Source organism: Lepidochelys kempii, chromosome 10, assembly GCF_965140265.1.
Source record: "Lepidochelys kempii isolate rLepKem1 chromosome 10, rLepKem1.hap2, whole genome shotgun sequence".
Classification (NCBI taxonomy): Eukaryota; Metazoa; Chordata; order Testudines; family Cheloniidae; genus Lepidochelys; species Lepidochelys kempii.
In genome coordinates this window covers 42,020,542-42,047,576 of record NC_133265.1, presented here as the reverse complement: position 1 = coordinate 42,047,576, position 27,035 = coordinate 42,020,542, and the positions used below count along the sequence as shown (strand labels likewise).

Here is a 27,035-nt window from a genome sequence, read left to right as displayed (position 1 = left end):
ATATTAGGAAAAAATTTTTCACTAGGAGGGTGATGAAGCACTGGAATGCATTACCTGGGGAGGTGGTGGAATCTCCTTCCTTTGAAGTTTTAAAGGTCTGGCTTGACAAAGCCCTGGCTGAGATGATTTAGTTGGGGATTGGTCCTGCTTTGAGCAGGGGGTTGGACTAGATGACCTCCTGAGGTCCCTTCCAATCCTGATATTCTATGATTCTATGATACAGCAAGGGGTGGGCACAGTGGGCGATCAATAGCTAGAACTGGAACAGGCTGTCCAACCATTCAATTGCTCGGATTACAAACTGAAGAATGTTGGGCCACCTCATGCAGTCCTTCTTCAGACAAGTCTCCCACTGATGACTGCAGAGTTTGGCCCCGAGTTCTGGCCCTCCGAAGCCCTGTTTGTGCAACTGGCCTTTCTAATGCAAGAGCAAACTGGCTTGACTAAAACATAAGCCAGCCTAAAACTTTACTGCAAGCTTAAATTTGAACCTTTTCCTGAGGGGAAGTTTTGTTTAAAGCCAAGAATACAATAAAAGATTCCCCAGACCAACACTTTATGTCTGCTCCTCAGCACCGGGCCACCATCATCATACCCATGAAATAGCCCATCCAGCCAAACAGTATGGACCACTGCACAAGAACGTCCATTCCAATGAGGAGCAGCCCAAAGCACTTGAGGGCCTGGTCCACAACTTGGGCTGCTAGGTACTGTGGGAATACAAACAACTACAACAACAACTCAGGATAAGTCCCCAGCCTGATGGCTGCTTCTCCAAATCAATCCTCTGAACCTCACTGCTTCTAATATGCTCCAGCAGAAACACTGTCCCAGGAGGACTGAGCTAAATTGAGCTGGGGAGCTGAAAATCATGAAGCAGACTCATTTTTAATTATGGCTATTTAAGTTCCAGGAATGCAGAAAGTAAATATATATTTGTTTTTAGGCCATCTTTTGCCCCATTTGCAACAGGAAATTGAATGTACTTGATTCCCTCTGGCTATGCTCCTGAGAGAAACCCAGGGGAAATGAATCCGCTGTAACCAGCATACATAAAATATAGTTTTTGTTATGCCCTCACTGCTCATTGACTCTGCCATAAAGATTTCCCTGGGGATGTTCAGATATATGCAGGATTAACCCCTCGTTCACAACATCCTGAAATTCTAGTCCTGCTTTAAATGTTACACCCCTCCAACCACCCCCCACTGCAATCCCCATGGGTAAACTGTGTCCTTATTTCCTGTTTGGTGCTTGAGAGCTCTGGACTATGCACATTGATCAGAATCAAACACAAATGGGCCACATTCCACCCTGGACTTCAAATCTGGCTGGACCAAACCCAACTGCCTAGACCTGCAGATGCAAACTGAGCTGTTGCTACCAAGTCCAGGCAGTTGAATTTGCAAATCAGTCCTTAGCTTACATGCTGCCATTTCAAACACATTTGCATACACACTCTGCACACACATGATCAATTTGTACTGTGACTGCTGCAGGCTCCTTCTCTTTTGCGTTCCTCACTCTCTTTTCCCCCTTCCAAACCATCCACAGTATCGTGGCAAAATTATCTACATTGCCTGCTGCTCCGATCATACCCAGCTTCCCTTCAAGTTCCTTCCCTGGCTCCCTCTCAACTTCTCAATCAAATTCAGGTTTGAGCTTTCCCCACAAATGAGGTCCTGCCTACTTCTGTTCTTGTTTCCTTTTGCTTCCTGCTTTGCCCCTGCTCTATGTGCAAGCTACACAACCAACCACTCCTGCTTCTTCCTCCTCACACTTCCAGTTTTGATCTCCTATGGCTGGAACCTTCGTCTGGACCAGATCCACAATTCTAGCCCTCCATCTCCTTCAAGTGTCTCCTTAAAACTCACTTCTATGAAGCCTAAAAACATGTTGCTTTACCTGTTTAAATAATAATCACCCCCCAAATTTGTAGCTGGGGAAACTGAGGCATGGAGATGGAAAATCTCTTCCCTAACGTCACCCTGCAAATCAGTACCAGAATCTGGATTAAAACTCAGATCTCCTGACTCCTAGTAGCACCCTGACCACTAGACCTCCTTGTCCAGAGGTCTAGTGGTCAGGGTGCCCACTCTCCCACTCTGGAGATACCCTGGCTCCCCTGACTACCTACCTTTTTGTCCAGAGGTGATTGAACTCTATTGACCAGTGGTAGGCACCTGTCTCCATGTATGGAGGTAACCAAACTCCTTTGTTGTTAAGTAGACTCCTCACCTCTGGGGCACCTAGACTCTAGGCCCACAGCTACACATAGTTCTACAAGCACTTTTTCTTCTTCATAACTATGCAGGGCCTGGCTGCTTCAAATTAAGTTAGAACTCCTGCCCTTTTGTATCAGCTGGGACAAAATAACTCCATCAAAGAACTGTGCCACGAGACTTATTGTCTTGACATTGCATCAGCTAACGCACAAGGATGCAATGTAATAGCATGACACTGTAACATCATCACATTTGGCCACTGCATCGCCCTGTGGTTAATCTGGCAGCTACGCAGCCTACTCATTGTCTGTTTGGCTCTCTCGTGCTTTGAGCTACACTCAACAATGTGGTAGCACAGGGTTTCTCAGAAGCGCTGGAGCGGTTGGAATAGATACTTTTAAAGAAAGGCCTGGCTAAAAAACAGCAGCGCTCTCTGGAAGATTGACGTGGGCTTTGAAACCAAACCTGAAAGAGACAAAGTGGGTGAAAATTTTAGCTGCCACTGAAGTTGATAACGTCCCTTTAGAAAGAGAGTGGACACATTGGTTGGCCAGCCTTCCCACAGCCAGCCCCCTGCGGCTGTTATACTGATTTCTTCCCAGGGGCTAGTGGGGTTTTCTTTGAGTGAATGAAAAGACACCAACCATCCATAAACTGGTGTCACCTCAGCTGTAATCTAATTGTGGCAAAGCAGGGTCCTTACCTTCTCCTGGTATTGCCGCCTTGAGGAGTCCAGAGACTGGATGAGGGCTGTGGCGTGGCCGATGAACATGGCATAGCAAGTGGCACCAACGATCATGCTCAGCATAGTGAGCCACACATCTGACATGCCAACGGGAGCCTGCTGCCCATAGCCAATGCAGAGCATGTGACTCATCGCCTTGAACAGCGCATAGGAATACTGCTTCCCCCAGGAGTCATTCTAAAGAGACAGACACAGACAGACAGACAGACAAGGCTTTAGCAGTGTTACAGGACACAAGAAGGAAGCCAGGGAGACATTCCCTGGGACAGACACTTTTAACACAGATGCCTAAGGTTAGGCTGCTAAGTCCATATTTAAGGTGCCTAAACCGGTGACTTAATTCCCCAAAGGCCACATACGACTCCCCTGAAAACAGCTGGGCACTCAGTATATTTGAAGAAATTAGATCTTTTATTTAGGTGCCTAACTCTGGGCACAGAAGTCTAAATTTAGGCACCAACATTTAAAAATCATGGCTAGGATTTACACAAATTGCATATACTGGCTCCAGCCAAACCTTCTGCAAAGGGAACCCAGAGAGACTAACATGCTGCTAGCCCAGGATGATCTTAGGCAGCGCCATCGATCACAGCACACAAAGGCTACAGGGTGATTCCCAGGGTGATTTGTGTGCTGTAGGAGGAACTGCAGCAAATCATTGCTCTGCCTAAAAACTGGGTTAAGCTGGGGAACAGCTGGGGTACCACAACTGACCTGCTCCAAGCTGATGCTTAGAACCCCTTGATGGGTTGTATTCTAACATCACTTGTACGTCTCTGATTTACTCTCCAGTTTAGGCGTGCCAAACCCCAACTGAACAGGCATGAAGGGGTGAAGGCAAGTTAGTATTTATAATGTCCAAGCAGCCCTTTCCCCAACAGCAGCGCAGGGACTTGTTTTCAGTGTAAAATAGTACTACTCCCTAGGAGCAGCACAAGCCATGGGTGACCATATTGCAGGGATGCCCTAAGCTGTCACAGTAAAAGGCAAATCGATTCATTGCCTTCTTGGGACAGTCCTGGCTCTGCACTGAAATGAACAGTAGGAGCACACCAACTGCTACAGAAGTAGATAGGGCTGAATGCAGGCAAGTTTGAGGTTTTGTGAGCTACTCACACACCAATACAGGTTTATTAACTACACTAGGGGTGCAGTGATAGCTCTACGGTCTTTCCCACAAAATCCTACCTGGTCATTACACTGTCATCACACACTGCTGCAACAACATATATGAACAATATCTTCACTGTGGTTACATGAGTGACAGTGAAGAACCCACAAATTCACCACTCATCTGTTCCTAGGAAGATGCTAATGATACGGATTGATCTGTGCCAATAACATGGGCCAGACCAGCTTGGGGAAGGTCTTTGTGGGGAGGGGTTGTTTGGTGGGTGAGTGTAGTATAACCAAGGAATAATTCTATTAACCACCTAGAGAGACCCTGTCTACACTAGGGACACTCCCTAGGAGTTTCCCACCATTGGCTCAGCTCCACCATGTAGCAACATTAGGAAGCCTCATGCTAATGGGCTCCCAGAGGTTTTTGGACACTGCCCACCATGGAGAGATCTAACCACAATGGCGGTGAACAGGCTGGTAATCATCTACAACAGGACTCCCAACATTACCAACTTCAATGGGAAGCTTGTCAGAAGCTCCACTAGCACAGATGGAGACAGAGCAGATAATTGCTGTTTCTGGGCAGCCAAGAACAGCTGGAACCTTTGGAGAGTGCTCATGGGCACTAAGCAAGTGGACAGAGACTCAGGATAGTCTGACCCAGGCTATATTCAGTGGCCATACGTATAATGTCCTGATTAAAAATGGACAACACAACAAAAGCAGCGGCAAAAAGAACCCATTCAGAGCCGCATAAATATAGAGCTCTTCACCGTGTCAAACTCTCTGGGCTGGTCTTGCTAACAAAGAAGGATCCAGTTCAACCCAGTGCATTGGAAAACATCTCTTGCCATTGAGACAACATGGTAATTGCAGATTCAGAGCCCTACTATGAAATGGGCCCCTCACTGTGCCAAGGGGAGCAGCGTTTGCACCTTGGAATGGGAGCACAGATTTCACTTGCAGACAGTGCTCCATGAGGTTCCTCCATATGCACCTCAAACTAGGTTTTGTTTTAATGAACGTGTTGTTCCCTTACCACTAGTTTCCAGTTATGGTATTTACCCACCTTCCCTTTCCCTGGGCCCACTTCATTCTAGCAATCACAGTCATCACTGTAAAATGCTCCTTCACTTACACAATGACACACACACACGCTCCAATCATTAGCTCTCTCTCCCCACCTGGCCTATTGTCTATGTACTGAAGGGCTAGAGGGAGCTCTGAGATTGTGGGCTGGACCAGCTGCCCGGGCTGGACCAGCTGCCCTGGCCAGACCTCTGCCCATGATGGCAGGTCACCTATGAGGTGGGCAGTGGATTGACAGCCCAAGTTATGCCAGCTGCCACCATTGTGAGGGGGCAGAGGCAGCACAGCAGTCTCTCTCCCTCTCTGTGTAATGAACCTTCCCTGTTAAATGGATGTGGTTTGTGTTAATCAAATTGCATTAGAGACAGTAGGTCACTGCTCAGTGGGAGTGAGCAGAAGGCTGATGCTGGGCAGGAGAGCTACAGCATCACAGCCCGTGGGAGAATTTGGATCCCTAGCAGTGGCTTGCAGGATCTTATCTTGGGAAGGCAGAGAAGGCCTGTGGAGAAGTTACAGAGGCCAGGTATGTCCGTTCACTCGTGTGTGTGACTGGGACACACAGGTCCAGTGCAGAGTGGCCCAAGAAAGATGATCTGGGTCACATCACTGTGGAACAGAAGCATAAGATGAGCATGGAGCAGCCAGCCTCAGAGCTCAGTGCACACCAGAAGAAGTGAAAAGGGCAGTTTAGCCACGGTCTGCACATAATCCTTTGTTGTGCCCAATTTAGGTTGGTGAGGCGGCATGATGGAAACCCAGCCACCCCACAGTGCAGTGGTTGCATTGATACCCTTCTGCCTTCATGCTTATCTGTGGCTGTCACTGCAATGACAGAGGCAAGAGAAGGGCACTACACACTGGGGAGACAATGTCGTGTTTCACCCCAGTTGGGCAGCGCTCAGGAAATGTCTCCATTGACCTTGTCATTCTGGCTTCTCTACAGCGTCTCTCAGCCTGAAGGATCCCACATGCTCTATCAGCGGTACATCTATGAGAATCACTTATCATTTCCATCATGGAAAGGCAGCTGCTTTTGGGGTTGAACGCAACAGCTGTTGAACACTGCAGTGCAACTTGTTTAAACTTGCAGTGCTACAGTTTAAAACAGGAAGTGAAGGAGGCTAACAGAGGGAGTTTGCCTGGGATCTGTCCAAGAGGAGGTACGCCAAGTGCTGCATTAGGGGGGCTGTGTTGGTGAGTATATGAGTGTCTGTTGCAGGGACAGTTTGTCAGTTTGATCGTGCGCTTGATTGTTTCTTTGAAAAGTGTGAATTGGGAGTGCTTTGTTCCAGGTGAGCCTTGAGTGGGTCTGACTTTTATAAAAAGCCAGTCAGATGCAAACCAGCTGCGCAGCGAACAGCAGAGATGCTAACAGAGGGAGTTTGCCTGCGGAGAGCCTTTCATCTTGCAGGTTTCTCTGAATAGTTACTACAACAGCTGAGGAAGCTTTTAGAAGGAAGGTAATATGGATGGTGAGCGTTCAGCGGTTGTGACCTGCACAGGATGTGCCAGGTTTGTCTTTCTTCCACAGGACAGAAACGACTTTGTCTGTACAAAGTGCAAGCTGGTCTCCATATTGGAAGAGAACGTTCAAGGTCTGGAGCAACAGGTATCGTCCCTGTGTTGCATAAGAGAAACTGAAGATTTCCTGGACAAATGTCAGGATATGCTTCTACGGGCACAACGTTCTGAAGAATCAGAGCAGGCTACGCAGCGGGGACAGAAGGATGGTGAAGAAATTTGGCAGCATGTGACCTCCAGAAGAAGAAAGGGGAGCGCCCATGTACGAGCAATGCAGATACAGGTAAGCAACCGTTTTCATGTTCTCTCCACAGGTACTAATGCAGAGAGTGGACTAGATGATACATATGAGGGAAGGGAGCAGAAGGAGACTCCGCCGATTGGAAGGCATGAAATGCACTGTCCTAGGGATGGGGGTTCCACGACCACCACTCCCAAGACAAGGAGGTGGGTGGTGGTGGTCAGGGACTCCCTCCTCAGGGGGACTGAGTCATCTATCTGCCGCCCTGACCAGGAAAACCAAGAAATCTGCTGCCTTACCAGGAGCTAGGATTCATGACATGACGGAGAGACTACTGAGACTCATCAAGCCCTCAGATCGCTACCCCTTCCTACTTCTCCATGTGTGCACCAATGATACTGCCAAGAATGACCTTGAGTGGATCACTGCAGACTACATGGCTCTGGGAAGAAGGACAAAGGAGTTTGAGGCACACGTGGTGTTCTCGTCCATCCTCCCTGTGGAAGGAAAAGGCCCGGGTAGAGACTGTCGAATCTTGGAAGTCAACAAATGGTTACGCAGGTGGTGTTGGAGAGAAGGCTTTGGATTCTTTGACCATGAGATGGTGTTCCAAGAAGGAGAAGTGCTAGGCAGAGAAGGCCTCCACCTAATGAAGAGAGAAAAGAGCATCTTCTCAAGCAGGCTTGCTAACCTAGTGAGGAGGGCTTTAAACTAGGTTCACCGAGGGAAGGAGACCAAAGCCCTGAGGTAAGTGGGGAAGTGGGATACCAGGAGGAAGCATGAGCAGGAGAGCATAAAAGGGGAGGGCTCCTGCCTCATACTGAGAAAGCAGGATGTTCAGTGAGTTATCTTACATTCCTACACACAAATGCAAGAAGCCTGGGAAACAAGCAGGGAGAATTGGAAGTCCTGGCATAGTCAAAGAATTATGGTGTGATTGGAATAACAGACACTTCGTGGGATAACTCACATGACTGGAGTACTGTCATGGATGGATATAAGCTGTTCAGGATGGATATAAGCTCAGGAAGGACAGGCAGGGCAGAAAAGGTGGGGGAGTTGCACTGTATGTAAGAGAGCAATATGACTGCTCAGAGCTCCAGTGTGAAACGGCAGAAACCTGAGAGTCTCTGGATTAAGTTTAGAATTGTGAGCAACAAGGGTGATGTTGTGGTGGGAGTCTGCTATAGACCACCAGAGCAGGGGGATGAGGTGGACGAGGCCGTCTTCCGGCAACTAACGGAAATTACTATATCGCAGGCCCTGGTTCTCATGGGAGACTTCAATCACCCTGATATCTGCTGGGAGAGCAATACAGCGGTGCACAGACAATCCAAGAAGTTTTTGGAAAGTGTAGGGGACAATTTCCTGGTGCAAGTGCTGGAGGAACCAACTATGGGCAGAGCTCTTCTTGACCTGCTGCTCATAAACCGGGAAGAATTAGTAGGGGAAGCAAAAGTGGATGGGAACCTGGGAGGCAGTGACCATGAGATGGTCGAGTTCAGGATCCTGACACAGGGAAGAAAGGAGAGCAGCAGAATATGGACCCTGGACTTCAGAAAAGCAGGCTTTGACTCCCTCAGAAAATGGATGGGCAGGATTCCCTGGGAGAATAACATGATGGGGAAAGGAGTCCAGGAGAGCTGGCTGTATTTTAAAGAATCCTTATTGAGGTACAGGGACAAACCATCCCGAAGTGTAGAAAGAATAATAAATATGGCAGGCGACCAGCTTGGCTTAACAGTGAAATCCTTGCTGATCTTAAACACAAAAAAGAAGCTTACAAGAAGTGGAAGACTGGAAAAATGACCAGGGAAGAGTATAAAAATATTGCTCGGGCATGCAGGAGTGAAATCAGGAAGGCCAAATCACACCTGGAGTTGCAGCTAGCAAAGGATGTTAAGAGTAACAAGAAGGGTTTCTTCAGGTACGTTGGCAACAAGAAGAAAGTCAAGGAAAGTGTGGGCCCCTTACTGAATGAGGGAGGCAACCTAATGACAGAGGATGTGGAAAAAGCTAATGTACTCAATGTTTTTTTTGCCTCTGTCTTCACGAACAAGGTCAGCTTACAGACTACTGCACTGGGCAGCACAGCATGGGGAGGAGGTGACCAGTCCTCTGCAGAGAAAGAAGTGGTTCAGGACTATTTAGAAAAGCTGGACGAGCACAAGTCCATGGGGCCGGATGCGCTGCATCTGAGAGTGCTAAAGGAATTGGCGGCTGTGATTGCAGAGCCATTGGCCATTATCTTTGAAAACTCATGGCGAACGGGGAAAGTCCCGGATGACTGGAAAAAGGCTAATGTAGTGCCAATCTTTAAAAAAGGGAAGAAGGAGGATCCTGGGAACCACAGGCCAGTCAGCCTCACTTCAGTCCCCGGAAAAATCATGGAGCAGGTCCTCAAAGAATCAATCCTGAAGCACTCACATGAGAGGAAAGTGATCAGGAACAGTCAGCATGGATTCACCAAGGGAAGGTCATGCCTGACTAATCTAATCGCTTTCTATGATGAGATTACTGGTTCTGTAGATGAAGGGAAAGCAGTGGATGTATTGTTTCTTGACTTTAGCAAAGCTTTTGACACGGTCTCCCACAGTATTCTTGTCAGCAAGTTAAAGAAGTATGGGCTGGATGAATGCACTATAAGGTGGGTAGAAAGTTGGCTAGATTGTCGGGCTCAACGGGTAGTGATCAATGGCTCCATGTCTAGTTGGCAGCCGGTGTCAAGTGGAGTGCCCCAGGGGTCGGTCCTGGGGCCGGTTTTGTTCAATATCTTCATAAATGATCTGGAGGATGGTGTGGATTGCACTCTCAGCAAATTTGCAGATGATACTAAACTGGGAGGAGAGGTAGATACGCTGGAGGGTAGGGATAGGATACAGAGGGACCTAGACAAATTAGAGGATTGGGCCAAAAGAAATCTGATGAGGTTCAACAAGGACAAGTGCAGAGTCCTGCACTTAGGACGGAAGAATCCCATGCACCGCTCCAGACTAGGGACCAAATGGCTAGGCAGCAGTTCTGCAGGAAAGGACCTAGGGGTTACAGTGGACGAGAAGCTGGATATCAGTCAACAGTGTGCCTTTGTTGCCAAAAAGGCTAAGAGCATTTTGGTCTGTATAGGTAGGAGCATTGCCAGCAGATCAAGGGACATGATCATTCCCCTCTATTCGACATTGGTGAGGCCTCATCTGGAGTACTTTTGTGTCCAGTTTTGGGCCCACACTACAAGAAGGATATGGAAAAATTGGAAAACGTCCAGCACAGGGCAACAAAAATTATTAGGGGGTTGGAGCACATGACTTATGAGGAGAGGCTGAGGGAACTGGGATTGTTTAGTCTGCAGAAGAGAAGAATGAGGGGGGATTTGATAGCTGCTTTCAACTACCTGAAAGGGGGTTCCAAAGAGGATGGATCTAGACTGTTCTCAATGGTAGCAGATGACAGAACAAGGAGTAATGGTCTCAAGTTGCAGTGGGGGAGGTTTAGGTTGGATATTAGGAAAACCTTTTTCACTAGGAGGGTGGTGAAGCACTGGAATGTGTTACCTAGGGAGGTGGTAGAATCTCCTTCCTTAGAGGTATTTAAGGTCAGGCTTGACAAAGCCCTGGCTGGGATGATTTAGTTGGGAATTGGTCCTGCTTTGAGCAGGGGGTTGGACTAGATGACCTTCTGGGGTCCCTTCCAACCCTGATATTCTATGATTCTATGATTCATATATTGTATCAAAGGTGATGTGTGTTTCATTTTTCACCTAACCCTCAACCCGCTTAGCTTTTCCTTCACCCTCCACAGCTCCTGCCATCTTCTGAGCCTGCAAATAGTCCTTTCCTTCTGTCACACTGATCTCTTGAAAATATTAATAGGCTGTGATCATACCCTGCCCTCGCCTAATCTCCTTTTAAGATGATAATTTTAGCTCCATTCCTCCCTCCTCACGGGTCTCGTGCTCCAATCCTTTGCTCATCTTTGTAGTGGGTGAGACAAGAGAGAGGCAGTGTGTCCTAGTGGATAGAGCACTGGACAGGGACTCGGGAGACTGGGGTTACTTTCTTGGCTCCACCACTGGCCTAGTGGGTCACTCTGGGTAAGTCACGTCACCTCCCTGTGCCACAATTTCCCCACTAAAAAAAAAAAAGGTGGGGTAAGAATATCCTTTGCAAAGTCCTTTGAGAGCGACTGTGGTGACCAAACTGCTGCATGCCCCAGGGGTACAAACTGGCATTGTTTGTACATCCTTAGCTGTACTGAACCCCAGGATAGCACTGGGAGCCCAGATTTATCACATGGGGGTCTCAGACTCACTGGTTTACCCCCCAAGTCTGTCTATCTAAGGTACTTATCTGGCCCCCATTGCCATAGTCTCTGAGAACCTCAGAATTTTTAATGACTTTCTCATCTCAACATGCCAGGCTGGCAGGGCTATCACCTCCATTGCACAGATGGGGAACGGAGGCACAGAGAGACTAAGTGACTTGCCAAGGCCACACAGAGTCTGTGGCAAAGCGGGGACTTGAACCTTGGTCTCCCAAATTGCAAGCTAGTGCCCTGACCCCTGGGCTATCCAGCCTCTCCATCCCTCCCTAACCATACTGTTTATTGCCTTTTCCTAGGTGTAGGGCTTGGCATGTGTCAGTCTGGACTGTCCCCTCCTTGCCTGCAGTGCCACTTGCTCCAGCTCCTCCAGATGACATTTGGTTTTGGCTGAATTTGGACTGTAACTTGGGCACGCCAGGCTGTGCATGGGAGTCTGGCTGTTCAAGAGTGCAGCGATGGGGTGCAAAGCTCTGGGAGTCTGGCTCAGGAGAGAAGCTGTCTGAAAGTCCTTCCAGGTTGCTCAGCATGTTTGCAGCTTCCACCCAGCTCCTAGTGGACAGGTATCCACGTCACAAAACCCACCGCAGAACTGGCACTAATTGACTGGGGTCAGCACTGACCAGGCAGAGAGACTCTGCTCCCCTTTCAGCTGCTGCTGCTCAGGCTAGTACCTCCCTGGGAGGGTTGAGGCACATCAGCAGAAAATCAGAGGCAGCATGATCTAGTGGCCAGGGCACTGGACTGGGAGCCAGGATGCCTGGGTTCTATTTTTGGCTCTACCACTGTCCTGCTAGGTGACCGTAGGCATGTCACTTCCCCTTGCTGTGCATTCTGGTCTGTCTAGACCGTAGGCTCTTCCGTCCAGGGCTGTCTCTCACTCTGTCTCTGTCCAATACCCAGCACAACAGGGCCCTCATCTCTAGTCCACAATAGAAATAGAAAGGGGGCAACCTGGGGGAAGATCGTGCTGTACCTGTCCTGCAGATCAATAGAGTAGTCAGTCTGGCATCATTCACCAGCGGGGAGAAATAAACAAACCAACCTCCCCACAGGTGGCTTTCTGTGGCTTCTAACTCAGCCTGAGATGCGCCACCCACCCTGGCCCCTCACAGCTCTGAAAGGAGCAGGCATGAGATGTTGGTTGCACTTTTTTAATTTCAAGTTTCTTTCTGCTTCAGTGACTGATTTTGAAGAAAATAGTGGCTGGGGGATCCGGAGCTGCAATAAGAGCTGCAATAAGAGGAAACTTTTTAAGGTTTGTCAGTTTTGCTGCTTAATCATCTGGATGTTGTCCCTTTGAATAAGGGATCCTGAATTTTTTGGGAAATATTGAAAGGCACCATAAGCTCATCAGGCACTTACCATATGTTCCATGTCTCATCATAAACACTGCAGCCACCAGCAGAGCCCTGCCTATTGCTCCTGCTATGGGAGTTGCAATACTGACTGGCACAGTTTATTTTCAGGGTGCTTTATAGTCTGTACAACACCCCCACAAGACAGGGAGGTGAGCAGTGCAATCGCACTATCTTATACACAGAGAAACTGAGGCAAGAGAGGCTGAGTTACTTGCTCAAGGCCACCGCAGGGATTGGTGTCAGGAATTAGGAGCCTGTGGTTCAAACCCAGGCCTGCCCTTATGGGGAGGCACTGGGCACGCTGCTGCCCCAGCTCAGCCCCACAGATGGCACAAGAGCCTGCTCCCAGCATGGAGCAGGGTTTGTGTAATTTTTTTGAACCCTCCTTCTTGCTGTCTCCTGCCAGCAGGAGTAGCTGGGCTCCTGCCTTCTCCTGTGTGCATCCAGAGCAGGCTCTACTTAGGTTCTGCCCCTGCTGCTTTCCAGGCCTGTCAGCCCTGCCTGTTTCATCACAGAGGGCTCTGCAAGGCACATTCCACCTCCCGCCAGCTCCCTCCACCTCCAGGTGATTGCTAGAGAGAGAAGGAAGATACTAGAGTGGGGGAGGCAATGGAGGGCTGCTGGATAGCTGTGGGGTGCTTAGGGTTGCCAACTGTCTAATCACACAAACCCAAACACCCTTGCCCCACCCCTTCTCCACCCCTTCCCTAAGGCCCCACCCCACTCACTCTATCCCCCCTCCCTCTGTTGCTCGCTCTCCCCCACCCTCATTCACTTTCACTGGGCTGGGGCAGGGGGTTAGGATGTGAGAGGGGGTGCGGGCTCTGGGTTGGGGCTGAGGAGTTTGGACCGTGGGAGGGGATTCCAGGTTGTGCTTGGGCAGGGGATTGAGGTGCAGGAGGGAGTGAGGGTTGCGGACTCCAGCCGGGCAGCACTTACTTCAGACAGCAGCATGTCCCTGAGGCTCCTAGACTCAGGGGCGGCCAGGTGGCTCTGCCCCTGCTTGCAGGCACCATCCCCACAGCTCCCATTGGTTATGATTCCCAGCCAATGGGAGCTGTGGAGTTGGTGCTCGGGACAAGGGTAGCACACAGAGACCCCCTGGCCATCCCTGCACCTAGAAGCTGCAGGGACATGCTGGCCAATTCCGGGAGCTGTGCGGAGCCAGGGAAGGCAGGGAGCCTGCCTTAGCCCTGCTGTACCGCCGACTGGACTTCTGGCCTATTCATAGAATCATAGAATATCAGGGTTGGAAGGGACCCCAGAAGGTCATCTAGTCCAACCCCCTGCTCAAAGCAGGACCAATTCCCAGTTAAATCATCCCAGCCAGGGCTTTGTCAAGCCTGACCTTAAAAACCTCTAAGGAAGGAGATTCTACCACCTCCCTAGGTAACGCATTCCAGTGTTTCACCACCCTCTTAGTGAAAAAGTTTTTCCTAATATCCAATCTAAACCTCCCCCACTGCAACTTGAGACCATTACTCCTCGTTCTGTCATCTGCTACCATTGAGAACAGCCTAGAGCCATCCTCTTTGGAACCCCCTTTCAGGTAGTTGAAAGCAGCTATCAAATCCCCCCTCATTCTTCTCTTCTGCAGGCTAAACAATCCCAGCTCCCTCAGCCTCTCCTCATAACTCATGTGTTCCAGTCCCCTAATCATTTTTGTTGCCCTTCGCTGGACTCTCTCCAATTTATCCACATCCTTCTTGAAGTGTGGGGCCCAAAACTGGACACAGTACTCCAGATGAGGCCTCACCAATGTCGAATAGAGGGGAACGATCACGTCCCTCGATCTGCTCGCTATGCCCCTACTTATTAAAATCTCCCTGACTACTTTCAATTGCGACCAGAAGATTGAGGCTGATTCTGGGAGAGTCCTGGCTAATCCGGGAGGGTTGGCAATCCTAGGGGATGCTGTATTGCTGAGGGGGGAAGCGTTGTGGAATAGGGAGCTGTGTGTTGCGGGGATGCTGGAGGGATGCTTGTGTGATGGGGGGCTGGAAGGAAATTGCTTCATTATTGCAGGCTTGTGGAGGGCTCTGGGGTGTCAGAAAGAGCAGGCACTTACCACCATGCGGTTGAGGGACACCCAGCAATCTTCAGGGAAGTCCTGCAGCATGGGCACCAGGAACTGAAGGCAGCCGTCCCAGTGACACAGCAGGAGCATCATTCCAATCAGGTTCACAATCCGCACCACCGCACTCGCCAGGTCATAGGTCATGTGGAATATCTGCAGGGGCCAGGAGGGAGATGATTCACACCCAGCGCCTCAGCCAACGAACACAACCAACAGACAGAGAGCTCCAGGCCAGGGAAACACAACCAAACAAAGGCAGTCCAAGACAAGGTTGGGTCAATTCTCCACAGGCAGATCAGTGGTTAAATACAAAATATTAGAGCAAGTCAGAAAACAGGTTAAAAAAATCACCAAATATACCCACCCCCTCCCATTCTTCATCCAAATTTCACTTCGATTTAAAATTTTCAGTCTGCTTTATAAAATAAATCACATAGCTGCTCTTCAGCATTTCACTTGTGCCTTACTTCTCTCCAGGGAGCGATCCTCCTTTGATATCCCCAGTTTTGAAAATAGATTATAAGCCCCCCCAGGGCAGGGTCTCTTTCTGTGTTTGTACATTGGATGCACGTGCCAGCATTCTTTCCCACAGTGCACAGCAGCCTTAAACCAACCAGAGCTCTACAGTGAAAAATTCAGCAGAACTTGTCTCCTATCCAGCTGTCCCCTCTGTCCTTGGCCTTACATGGAGGAGGGCAGGCTGGTGGAGAGGAGGGGGCACAGAAGATTTGGGCTACACAGAGTTGGGCTACCATCTTCTGCTGGTATGCAGAGTCTTACTCTTAACAGGGCCATTTAGAACCAGAGGGCTCAGCAGCCCTGAATCAGGCAGTTGCATTTGGTTCTCTGCAGCCCGTAATTCTCCATTACAAGGAGGGGCAACGTATTTCCCCCCATCGTACTAATCATAAGCAGAATATATTCAGAAGCCCACGTATCATGTGATCAAGGCAGGGTGCAGACAGACATATGCCCCTGTCAGGGTTCCCTCTCCACTCTGAGGTACAGATGTGAGGACCCGCATGAACGACCCCCTAAGTTTATTTCTACCAGCTTAGGTTAAAAATTCCCCAAGGCACAAATCCCTTTTGTCCTTGGACGGTATGCTGCTACCACCAAGTGATTTAAACAAACATTCAGGGAGGGCCACTTGGAGCCCTGTCCCCCCCCAAAATATCCCGCCAAGCCCTTACACCTCCTTTTCTGGGGAGGCTTCAGAATAATATCCTAACCAATTGGTTACAAAGTTAGCACAGATCAACCCCCCCTGGGTCTTAGGACAATGAAAATCAATAAGGTTCTTAAAAGAAGAATGTTATTTAAAGAAAAGGTAAAAGAATCACCTCTGTAAAATCAGGATGGAAGATAACTTTTCAGGGTAACAAAAGATTCACAAACACAGAGGAACTCCCTCTAGGCTTAGTTCAAAGTTACAAAAAACAGGAATAAACCTCCCTCTAGCAAAGGGAAAATTCACAAGCTAAAACAAAAGATAATCTAACACGCCTTGCCTGGCTTTACTTACTATTTTTGTAATATTAGAGACTGGTTCAGGATTGGTTGGAGGAGATGGATTTCGGCCTGGCATCTCTCAGTCCCAGGAGAGAGAACACCCAACAAAAAGCACAAACAAAGCGTCTCCCTCCCCAGAGTTGAAAGTATCTTCTTTCCCCATTGGTCCTTTTGGTCATGTGCCAGCCAGGTTATTTGAGCTTCTTAACCCATTACAGATAAGGAGGAATTCTAGGCTACCCTTAGCTGTATGGTTATGACAGCCCCATAGAGTACAGCTCAGTGGGGACACTTTTCTTTATTTGCTAGGGAGAACTGGCATTCTGAAAACACTGGGATTTGTCTTGCTAAGGACATGCAACCTAGATGACACTACTATAAAGTAGGTGCAAAACTGGTTGGAAAACCATTCCCAGAGAGTAGTTATCAGTGGTTCACAGTCATGCTGGAAGGATGTAATGAGTGGGGTCCCACAGAGATCAGTTCTGGGTCCGGTTCTGCTCAATATCTTCATCAATGGTTTAGATAATGGAATAGAGAGTACACTTATAAAGTTTGCGGGTGATACCAAGCTGGGTGGGGTTGCAAGTGCTTTGGAGGATAGGATTAAAATTCAAAATGATCTGGACAAACTGGAGAAATGGTCTGAAGTAAATCGGATGAAATTCAATAAGAACAAATGCAAAGTACTCCATTTAGGAAGGAACAATCAATCAGTTGCCCACATACAAAATGGGAAATGACTGCCTGGAAGTCATTAGGAAGGAATACTGCTGAAAGGGATCTGGAGGTCATAGTGGCCCACAAGCTAAATATGAGTCAAGAGTGTAACGCTGTTACAAAAAAAGCAAACATCATTCTAGGATGTATTAGCAGGAGTGTTGTAAGCAAAACACAAGAAGTAATTCTTCTGCTCTACTCTGCACTGATTAGGCCTCAGTTGGAGTATTGTGCCCAGTTCTGGATGCCACATTTCAGGAAGGATGTGGACAAGTTGGATAAAGTTCAGAGAAGAGTGACAACAATAATTAAAGGTCTAGAAAACATGACCTATGAGGGAAGATAGAAAAAATTGGGTTTGTTTAGTCTGGAAAAGAGAAGACCAAGGGGTGACATGATAACAGTTTTCAAGTATGTCAAAGGTTGTTACAAGGAGGAGGAAGAAAAATTGTTTTTCTTAACCTCTGAGGACAGGACAAGAAGCAATGGGCTTAAATTGCAGCAAGGGAGCTTTAGCTTGGACATTGGGAAAAACTCCCTGTCAGGGCACTCCCTCAGGGAACGGATGGGCAGGATCCCCGGGCAGAATAACATGAGGGGGAAAGGAGTCCAGAAGAGCTGGCTGTATTTTAAAGAATCCTTATTGGGGTCACAGGAACAAACCATCCTGATGTGTAGAAAGAATAGTAAATATGGCAGGCAACCAGCTTGGCTTAACAGTGAAATCCTTGCTGATCTTAAACACAAAAAAGAAGCTTACAGGAAGTGGAAACTTGGACAAATGACCAAGGAGGAGTAGAAAATATTGCTCAGGCATGCAGGGGTGAAATCAGGAAGGCCAAATCACACCTGGAGTTGCAGCTAGCAAAGGATGTTAAGAGTAACAAGAAGGGTTTCTTCAGGTATGTTGACAACAAGAAGAAAGTCAAGGAAAGTGTGGGCCCCTTACTGAATGAGGGAGGCAACCTAGTGATAGAGGATGTGGAAAAAGCTAATGTACTCAATGCTTTTTTTGCCTCTGTCTTCACGAACAAGGTCAGCTTCCAGACTACTGCACTGGGCAGCACAGTATGGGGAGGAGGTGACCAGCCCTCTGTGGAGAAGGAAGTGGTTCAGGACTATTTAGAAAAGCTGGACGAGCACAAGTCCATGGGACCGGATGCACTGCATCTGAGGGTGCTAAAGGAGTTGGCTGATGTGATTGCAGAGCCATTGGCCATTATCTTTTCATGGCGATCGGGGGAGGTCCCGGACTACTGGAAAAAGGCTAATGTAGTGCCCATATTTTAAAAAGGGAAGGGGGAGGATCCAGGGAACTACAGGCCAGTCAGCCTCACCTCAGTCCCTGGAAAAATCATGGAGCAGGTCCTCAAGGAATCAATTCTGAAGCACTTTGAGGAGAGGAAAGTGATCAGGAACAGTCAGCGTGGATTCACCAAAGACACAAGTCATGCCTGACTAACCTAATTGCCTTCTATGACAAGATAACTGGCTCTGTGGATGAGGGGAAAGCAGTGGATGGGTTATTCCTTGACTTTAGCAAAGCTTTTGATACGGTCTCCCACAGGATTCTTGTCAGCAAGTTAAAGAAGTATGGGCTGGATGAATGGACTATAAGGTAGTTAGAAAGCTGGCTAGATTGTCAGGCTCAACGGGTAGTGATCAATGGCTTGATGTCTAGCTGGCAGCCGGTATCAAGCGGTGTGCCCCAAGGGTTGGTCCTGGGGCCGGTTTTGTTCAAGATCTTCATTAATGATCTGGAAGATGGCGTGGACTGCACTCTCAGCAAGTTTGGAGATGACACTCAACTGGGAGGAGAGGTAGATATGCTGGAGGGTAGGGATAGGATACAGAGGGCCCTAGACAAATTAGAGGATTGGGCCAAAAGGAATCTGATGAGGTTCAACAAGGACAAGTGCAGAGTCCTGCACTTAGGACAGAAGAATCCCATGCACCGCTCCAGACTAGGGACCAAATGGCTAGGTAGCAGTTCTACAGAAAAGGACCTGGGGATTACAGTGGATGAGAAGCTGGATATGAGTCAACAGTGTGCCCTTGTTGCCAAGAAGGCTAACAGCATTTTGGGCTGCATAAGTAGGGGCATTGCCAGCAGATCAAGGGACATGATCATTCCCCTCTATTCGACATTGGTGAGGCCTCATCTGGAGTACTGTGTCCAGTTTTGGGCCCCACACTACAAGAAGGATATGGAAAAATTGGAAAACATCCAGCAGAGGGCAACAAAAATGATTAGGGAGCTGGGACACATGACTTCTGAGGAGAGGCTGAGGGAACTGGGATTGTTTAGTCTGCAGAAGAGAAGAATGAGTGGGGATTTGATAGCTGCTTTCAACTACCTGAAAGGCGGTTCCAAAGAGGATGGCTCTAGACTGTTCTCAGTGGTACCAGATGACAGAACAAGGAGTAATGGTCTCAAGTTGCAGTGGGGGAGGTTAGATGTTAGGAAAACTTCTTCACTAGGAGAGTGGTGAAGCACTGGAATGGGCTACCTAGGGAGGTGGTGGAATCTCCTCCTTTTAAGGTCAGGCTTGACAAAGCCCTGTCTCGGATGATTTAGTTGGGGATTGGTCCTGCTTTGAGCAGGGGTTGGACTAGGTGACCTCCTGAGGTCCCATCCAACCCTAATATTCTATGATTCTATGAATAGCTCCGCCCTACCTTACAGGACTATTGTGAGAATAAATTAAAGACTGTAAGGCGCTCAATGACTGCGGCGATGTGGCCAGGTAATTAGGGAAGAAGAAAGGCGGACAGTTTGGTTAACTGTTTCTCAACCCCATTGTTTACCCAGCTTCCTCTGCTTCTTGGGTGCAGCAGGAAACAGAGCCAAAAATAGCATGAGAGGCCACCAAACAGCATTTCCACACAAGATTGACCCAGAATCCCAAGTGAAAGGCTGCATTAGGAAATCCAGCTCTGTTTGTATGGCTCAGCAGGTTAGTATGACTGCTGAGCAAATCCTTCAGAAAGAATCATTTGACTGGTTTCATCCCTTCTTCTGTCACAGAAATGATCACCCCAAGTCCAGAGTATTCAAATGACAACCGAGAGCTATGCTGGTGCTTGGGGCAATGATCTGTGAAAGGGACCGCAAGTAGATATTTGTCAATGGAGGGCTTTAGTGAGCTAATGACATTTCCTCTCCTATGAATCTGCACTCTCACATTTCATCAGAGTTCTAGCAATAATTCCATCCCTAAGAGCCCTGCCCATGGGGACAGTGGCAGGAACTGCCTTTTTTCTTTAACATAGAAAGATAGAAAATCAAAAGCCTGCAGAAATGGACGTCTCAGGGGATTGTTAAAGGGATACGAAGTTTTTCACCCCCTAGCTAGGGATTTGGCCCTATTCCAGCTAGGGATGCAAAGCTTTCACCATCTGATGTGCGTCAGCAGCCTGTGTGAACGGAGTTGTGAGCTTCAGCCTAGTTCTTAGTGGACAGGCATCCCCATGACAAACAGCTGCCTTTGCTCTTGGCACGAACTGACCCCCTTGACTGGCAGACCCAGGAATGGGAGCCAAGAGTTGAATGGGCCATACAGAATGAATTGCCATCCCCAGGGCTGATTCCTTCCAGGCCAAGGGGAGGGCACATGGGTGAGCCAACATAACCACTCCCTGGGCTGTTGCCACTATCTGGACAGACAGCCCCTGTCTCCAGTGCAGTCCGTTCAGTAACTTTCCCCCCTTGAAATAGATTCACTTTCAGACATTAAGAAAAAATGAGAAACCCTCACTCTGAGAAGTAGCCACAGGGGATGTGGTGGATGCCCTTGGTCTGAGCAGATAACGCTGCTGTAATTTTGTCCCATGTCATGGGGAATATGGGTTCCAAACACTCATCAGAGAGCTCCTAAGCTGGCCTCTCACCGAGCGCTGTGCATTGCTGCGCTGCAGCACACCCTGCCCTCCCCACTACTTGTGCATGAGAGATGGGGAAAGAGTGTCTGAAAGTCCATCGCACTGGGACATGAGCTGTGATTGGTACTGGCCTGGCTTTTGTCATTAAGGTAGGGAAGCCTGGAGTGCTAGTGATCAGTCCTGCACTAGGTTCTATCGGGACTCCTGGGCTCACTTGGAATTGGTCACACACTCGGTCTTTCATCTGCTTGCCATTTGAGTGATTGGGGTTTGGCAGAGGGGATGGCAGCCTGTACTCAACCTCCGAACCTCTGTTTCGGGAGAGAGGCAAGCGGGAGGTGGTGACACTGGCTGACAGTGCTGAGGGCTTCACCTCAGAAACCAGGCCAATTGTCCACAAATGGCTGTGACTTGTGAATCCCTGTTATGAAGTCTGCTCTACACCCCCAGCCAAGAGAACAGTGAAGCTTCCTGGCAGGCCAGCAGCAGGTGGGACTGTGAACACCGCAGCTGGACGGAACCCTTTCCCAGTAAAGCAACCTCTAGTTGTGGATGTGCCTTAGAACCCCTGATTATCCTTCAGGCTCCTAGTGGTACACATTTGAAATCCTGTCAGCACTGACCAACTCTGTAGAATACATCTCCACTAGCTCTACACCCCTGTAGGACTCCACTGGGCTGGGCGAAGCTTCAGACGGCCACTAAAGTCAGAGGGCAAAGTAGACTTGAAGGTGACTTAACAGGGCCCAGCCCCGACTGTGGAATCTAGGCCTTGGCTCCATCACACTGTTTTAACTAAAGGTGTAGTTTTTTAAAGTTGGTGCATATCTGAGTGTGGATACTCCAACTGATTTATCAATTGTCAGTAGAATTTTTGGTCAAGTATCTATAATTTCATTTCCTTGAGAATGGTGTTGGCTAAGTAGTTTAAGTGTACAACATTAATTTATGGTACATATCCAAAAATATCCCTTTAGAAGAAAACACTTAAGGGTACAAGAAATCAAGACAACAAAAATAATTTAAAAAACCCACCTTATGGGACAGTGTTACGGTTGTGCTGTGATTAAATGTGCATTTGATTATTTCTGAAAATAGCATGTTTGTTGATTACGTGGAGAATGTGAGATTTAGGACACTCTTAACTATTTGTTCCTTTATTTGGGTTTTGCAAATGAAGCGCTAGGAAAATTTTGTGATTTTTTTTTCACGTAGCAAACTTAGCTGGTTTTCTAAACAAAGCTTTTTGTTTCTGGGTATATGAGAGTTGAGTGAATGAGGAAAAAAGGTTTCCATAGAGTATTTGCTTGAATTTAAAATTCACTGGACCACTTATCTGTTGCCCTGCACCTTGCGTAGTCATTTAGACTAATGCAGAGTGAACGTAAAATGCTACCATTTTGATTTGATAGCATTTCACTCTTTCTGTGCACTGGTGTAAATTACTATGCAAGATGCAGGACAAAAGAGAATCAGACCGAGTATGCTTTGCTCATGCTCCATCCACTTTTGGAGTAATAGAGTTTTACACACACAACACCTGAATACTCATTCATAGTGTATTTTAAACGTACATGTGCACAAATTTGCACTAAAATTTAAATTCAAAATGATCTGGACAAACTGGAGAAATGGTCTGAAGTAAATAGGATGAAATTCAATAAGGACAAATGCAAAGTACTCCATTTAGGAAGGAACAATCAATCAGTTGCCCACCCACATACAAAATGGGAAATGACTGCCGAGGAAGGAATACTGTGGAAAGGGACCTGGGGGTCATAGTGGACCATAAGCTAAATATAAGTCAACAGTGTAACACATGATAACAGTTTTCAAGTACATGTTACAAAGAGGAGGGAGAAAATTGTTCTTCTTAACCTCTGAGGATATGACAAGAAGCAATGGGCTCAAATTGAAGTAAGGGCGGTTTAGGTTTGACATTAGGACAAACTTCATAACTGTCAGGGTGGTTAAGCACTGGAATAAATTGCCTGGGGAGGTTGTAGAATTTCCATCATTGGAGATTTTTAAGAGCAGGTTAGACAAACACCTGTCAGGGGTGGTCTAGATAATACTTAGTCCTGCCATGAGTGTCCAAGATGTCCAAGCCGTTATTTTGTATGATTAGTACAAGAGAAATTTCCTTTAAAAACTCCCCACCTCCCATCCCCCGAATAGCCCAGTTCTTTTAGGAAAGATGCCATAGGCAAGTCCTGTATTACATAGACAGGAAAAAAAATTAGTTTTTAAGAAACTGATGAAAAATGCTCCCTCTCTCCTTAAACTGATTCTTCTCTCCAAGAGATTCAAAGCATCAGTAGCTTTGCTGAGCCTTCTGCCTGATTACAAAAATAATGATCATCCATTCAGGAAACAATAATGATACCATCTGGCCAATCACAGCTAACTAATAGTTCATTTTTGTTCATATGTATTAAGTGTTGAATACTAGCAGTAAATTGGTTGTGAGCAAACTAAAGATAGAAATAAAACTAGAGGAAAAAATTAATAAGAACATAAGAATGGCCATAGTGGGTCAGACCAAAGGTCATCTAGCCCAGTATCCTGTCTTCCGACAGTGGCCAGTGCCAGGTGCCCCAGAGGGAATGAACAGAACAGGCAATCTTCAAGTGATCCATCCCCTGTTGCCTATTCCCAGCTTCTGGCAAACAGAGGCTAGGGACACCATCCCTGACCATCCTGGCTAATAACCATTGATGGACCTGTCCTCCATAAATTTATCTAGTTCTTTTTTGAACCCTGTTATAGTCTTGGCCTTCACAACATCCTCTGGCAAGGAGTTCCACAGGTGGACTGTGCATTGTGTGAAAAAATACTTCCTTTTGTTTGTTTTAAACCAGCTGCCTACTAATTTCATTTGGTGAGCCTTAGTTCTTGTGTTAGGAGAAGGAGTAAATAACACTTCCTTATTTACTTTCTCCACACCCGTCATGATTTTATAGACCTCAATCATATCCCCCCTTAGGCATCTCTTTTCCAAGCTGAAAAATCCTAGTCTTACTAATCTCTCCTCATACGGAAGTAGTTCCATACCCCTAATCATTTTTATTGCCCTTTTCTGAACCTTTTCCAATTCCAATATATCTCTTTTTTGAGATGGGGCAACCACATCTGCACACAGTATTCAAGATGTGGGCATACCATGGATTTATATAGAGGAAATATGATATTTTCTTTCTTATTATCTATTCCTTTCTTAATGATTCCCAATATTCTGTTTGCTTTTTTGACTGCTGTTGCACATTGAGTGGATGTTTTCAGAGAACTATCCACAATGACTCCAAGATCTTTTTCTTGAGTGGTAACAGCTAATTTAGACCCCATCATTTTATATGTATAGTTGGGATTATGTTTTCAATATGCATTACTTTGCATTTATCAAGATTGAATTTCATCTGCCATTTTGTTGCCTAGTCACCCAGTTTTGTGAGATCCTTTTGTGGCTCTTCTCAGTCTGCCTGGAACTTAACTATCTTGAGAAATTTTGTATTATCTGCAAATTTGCCACCTCACTGTTTACCCTTTTTTCAAGATCATTTATGAATATGTTGAATAGGACTAGTCTTTGTACAGACCCTTGGGGGACACCATTATTTACCCCTCTCCATTCTGAAAACTGACCATTTATTCCTACCCTTTGTTTCCTATCTTTTAACCAGTTACCAATCCATGAGAGGATCTTTCCTCTTATTGCATGACAGCTTACTTTGCTTAAGAGCCTTTGGTGAGGGACCTTGTCAAAGGCTTTCCTAAAATATTAATACACTATATCTACTGGATCCCCCTTGTCTACATGCTTGTTGACCCCCTCAAAGAATTCCAGTAGATTGGTGAGACATGATTTCCCTTTACAAAAACCATGTTGTCTCTTCCCAAACAAATTATGTTCATCTATGTGTCTGACAATTTTGTTCTTTGCCGTTTCAGCGAGTTTTCCTAGTACTGAAGTCAAGCTTACCAGCCTGTAATTTCTGGGATCACCTCTGGAGCCCTTTTTAAAAATTGGCATCACATTAGCTGTCCTCCAGTCATTTGGTACAGTAGCTGATTTAAATGATACATTACAGACTACAGTTAGTAGTTCTGAAATTTCACACTTGAGTTCCTTCAGAACTCTTGGGTGAATACCATGTGGTCCTGGTGACTTATTCCTGTTTAGTTTATCAATTTATCAGTAAGTTAATCTGCCCAAGAACATTCCAGAAGCAGAGAAAGAGGCTAAAATCTTTGAGTGAACCATTTACTGGGAAATATTTGCTTGGCTATAACGTATACACTTGGATCCCTCCCCCACTTCTGGGAAGGAACACAAGAGTAACACTGCACAGATTTCACACAGGCTCCCTACTGGTGGAGGAGCAGCAGAATATCCTGTCACCAACATTGCATCTGACAGCAGCCTCAATTCCTCTTAGATGTCTTCCATCCAAACACTGACTAAGCTTGACCCTGCTTAGCTTGCAAGATCTGACTAGAAAAGACCGCAAGATATGTCTACACTGCAGCTGGTGGTGCAACTGCAGCAAGTGTAGACATACCTGAGCTACCTTGATCTAGCTCACAGGACTATCAATAGCAGTGAAGCCATGGCAGCACAGACTGCCGCACAGATCAGCCACCTGAGTAAGAACCCAGGGTCCCAGACAGGCTTACACAGCCCATGCTGCTGCGGCTTCACTGTTGTTGGTATTTGCATTAGCTAGGTTAATGCTAGCTGGGGTGCACCTACTTATGCTGCAATCACACCTCTGAGTATAATGTCTAAGCTGTTATTGCCCCACACCAACATTCAAGGTAATGCAACTGCTTAGGGATCATTATTTTTCTCACTTAGGGCTTGTTGTTGTCGGAGGACAGAGCCTGCTGTTGCCTGCAAAGAAAACACCTTCCTTCCTTTTCTCCAAACTTAACAAACATCCCACACAACACTAACAATGACATGCCCTGGCTGCTATTTGACAACAGGATGTGCCAGTGGAAGAGGGAGAAGATCAAACAAGCACCTCCCCAGGCTTGGCGATTTTATGAGGTGGCTTTCCCTGCAGGAAGGTACATACTCTCCAGGAATATACAATACTTCATGGACACCAAAACACTGACAAGCAACAAGCACACCTAAGCCACCCGCAGCCAAACCCCTTGGCCAGCTAACACATACTATGTGATGGACAAGGCATAAAAACCAGGGTGACTAGGATAGATTGAAAAATAATTCACCCCTCAGTGCACTGAGGAACCAGCGCGCATACTCTCTGAAACTCTAATACATTTTATTTTAGCAGCACCGTACAAAAGCTCTCAGTTGCTTTTTCTGCATTTCTTATCCCACTGTTGCTGACCACCAAATATCCATCAACCTCTCTCATTTACATCCCGCTAAGATTGCTCATTTCCCCACAGTGAGGTTGCAATTCAAGATGTGCAAAACCAGACACATTTTACCCCAAAACGTGTGTCATTTTGGCCAATTACCAATGCTCAAGATTGCACAAAATGGCCATTTTTGCCACTAACACACACAAGTTCTGAATTTCAAAGGCACCTATTACTCACAACGGACCCATTTTCATTGATCAGGGGCTAATCTGGAGTGGAAAAAATGTGCAAGAATGGGTGAAGGGGGTTATTTTCAAGGCTATAACAGTGTGAAGAATTATGTTGTACGTGGAGAGGTTTTGCTTTGCACAGTGAATGTTCTCTAACACTCTGTTGGCCAGCATAATTTAACTGCATGGCAGCAAGAGAGATTTATACTAACCTCCAGAGGGAGTTTAATTCTTCATAGACAGCTGGCTTCCAGCAGGACTGATCATGCTAATGGAGCTTCTTCTCCAGTCGGGAGGTGGGAGTGGGTGGGCAGGAGACAGGACAAAATCCACCAGGAAACCCAACTAAAAATAAAAAACATTTTCTTCTCTTCTCACGCAGAGACTCGTGTCTGCTGCAAAATGTTTACAGCAGGAAAAGGTGAAGTAGCAGGACTAATTAGCACCAAAAAAGCTAGTGCAAATGGCAGATGTTTATAGACATATATATATAAAACCCCAAAGATCCTGCTTGCGCCATGTGTTTGTGTCTCTTAGAGTTCAGGTTGTCAAGGAAACTGCCTCCCTTCCCATGCAACCATTCAGACTAGATTTTAATCATCATCATTTTAAGAACTTTTCTTACCACGACAAACATGACACAGACAACTCCAGTGACT

The 27,035-nt window shown here is 46.9% G+C and overlaps 1 protein-coding gene across 1 annotated transcript in view; it reads right to left on the bottom strand.

Moving 5' to 3' along the window:
• Positions 1–27,035, bottom strand: part of HCN4 (hyperpolarization activated cyclic nucleotide gated potassium channel 4) — a 169,145-nt gene that overhangs the window by 61,355 nt on the left and 80,755 nt on the right. The window contains exons 3-4 of the mRNA XM_073361426.1: positions 14,687–14,848; positions 2,929–3,147 (exon numbers count right to left, since the gene is read on the bottom strand). Coding sequence (XP_073217527.1) covers positions 2,929–3,147; positions 14,687–14,848 — 381 coding nt within the window. The remainder of the gene's footprint in view (positions 1–2,928; positions 3,148–14,686; positions 14,849–27,035) is intronic.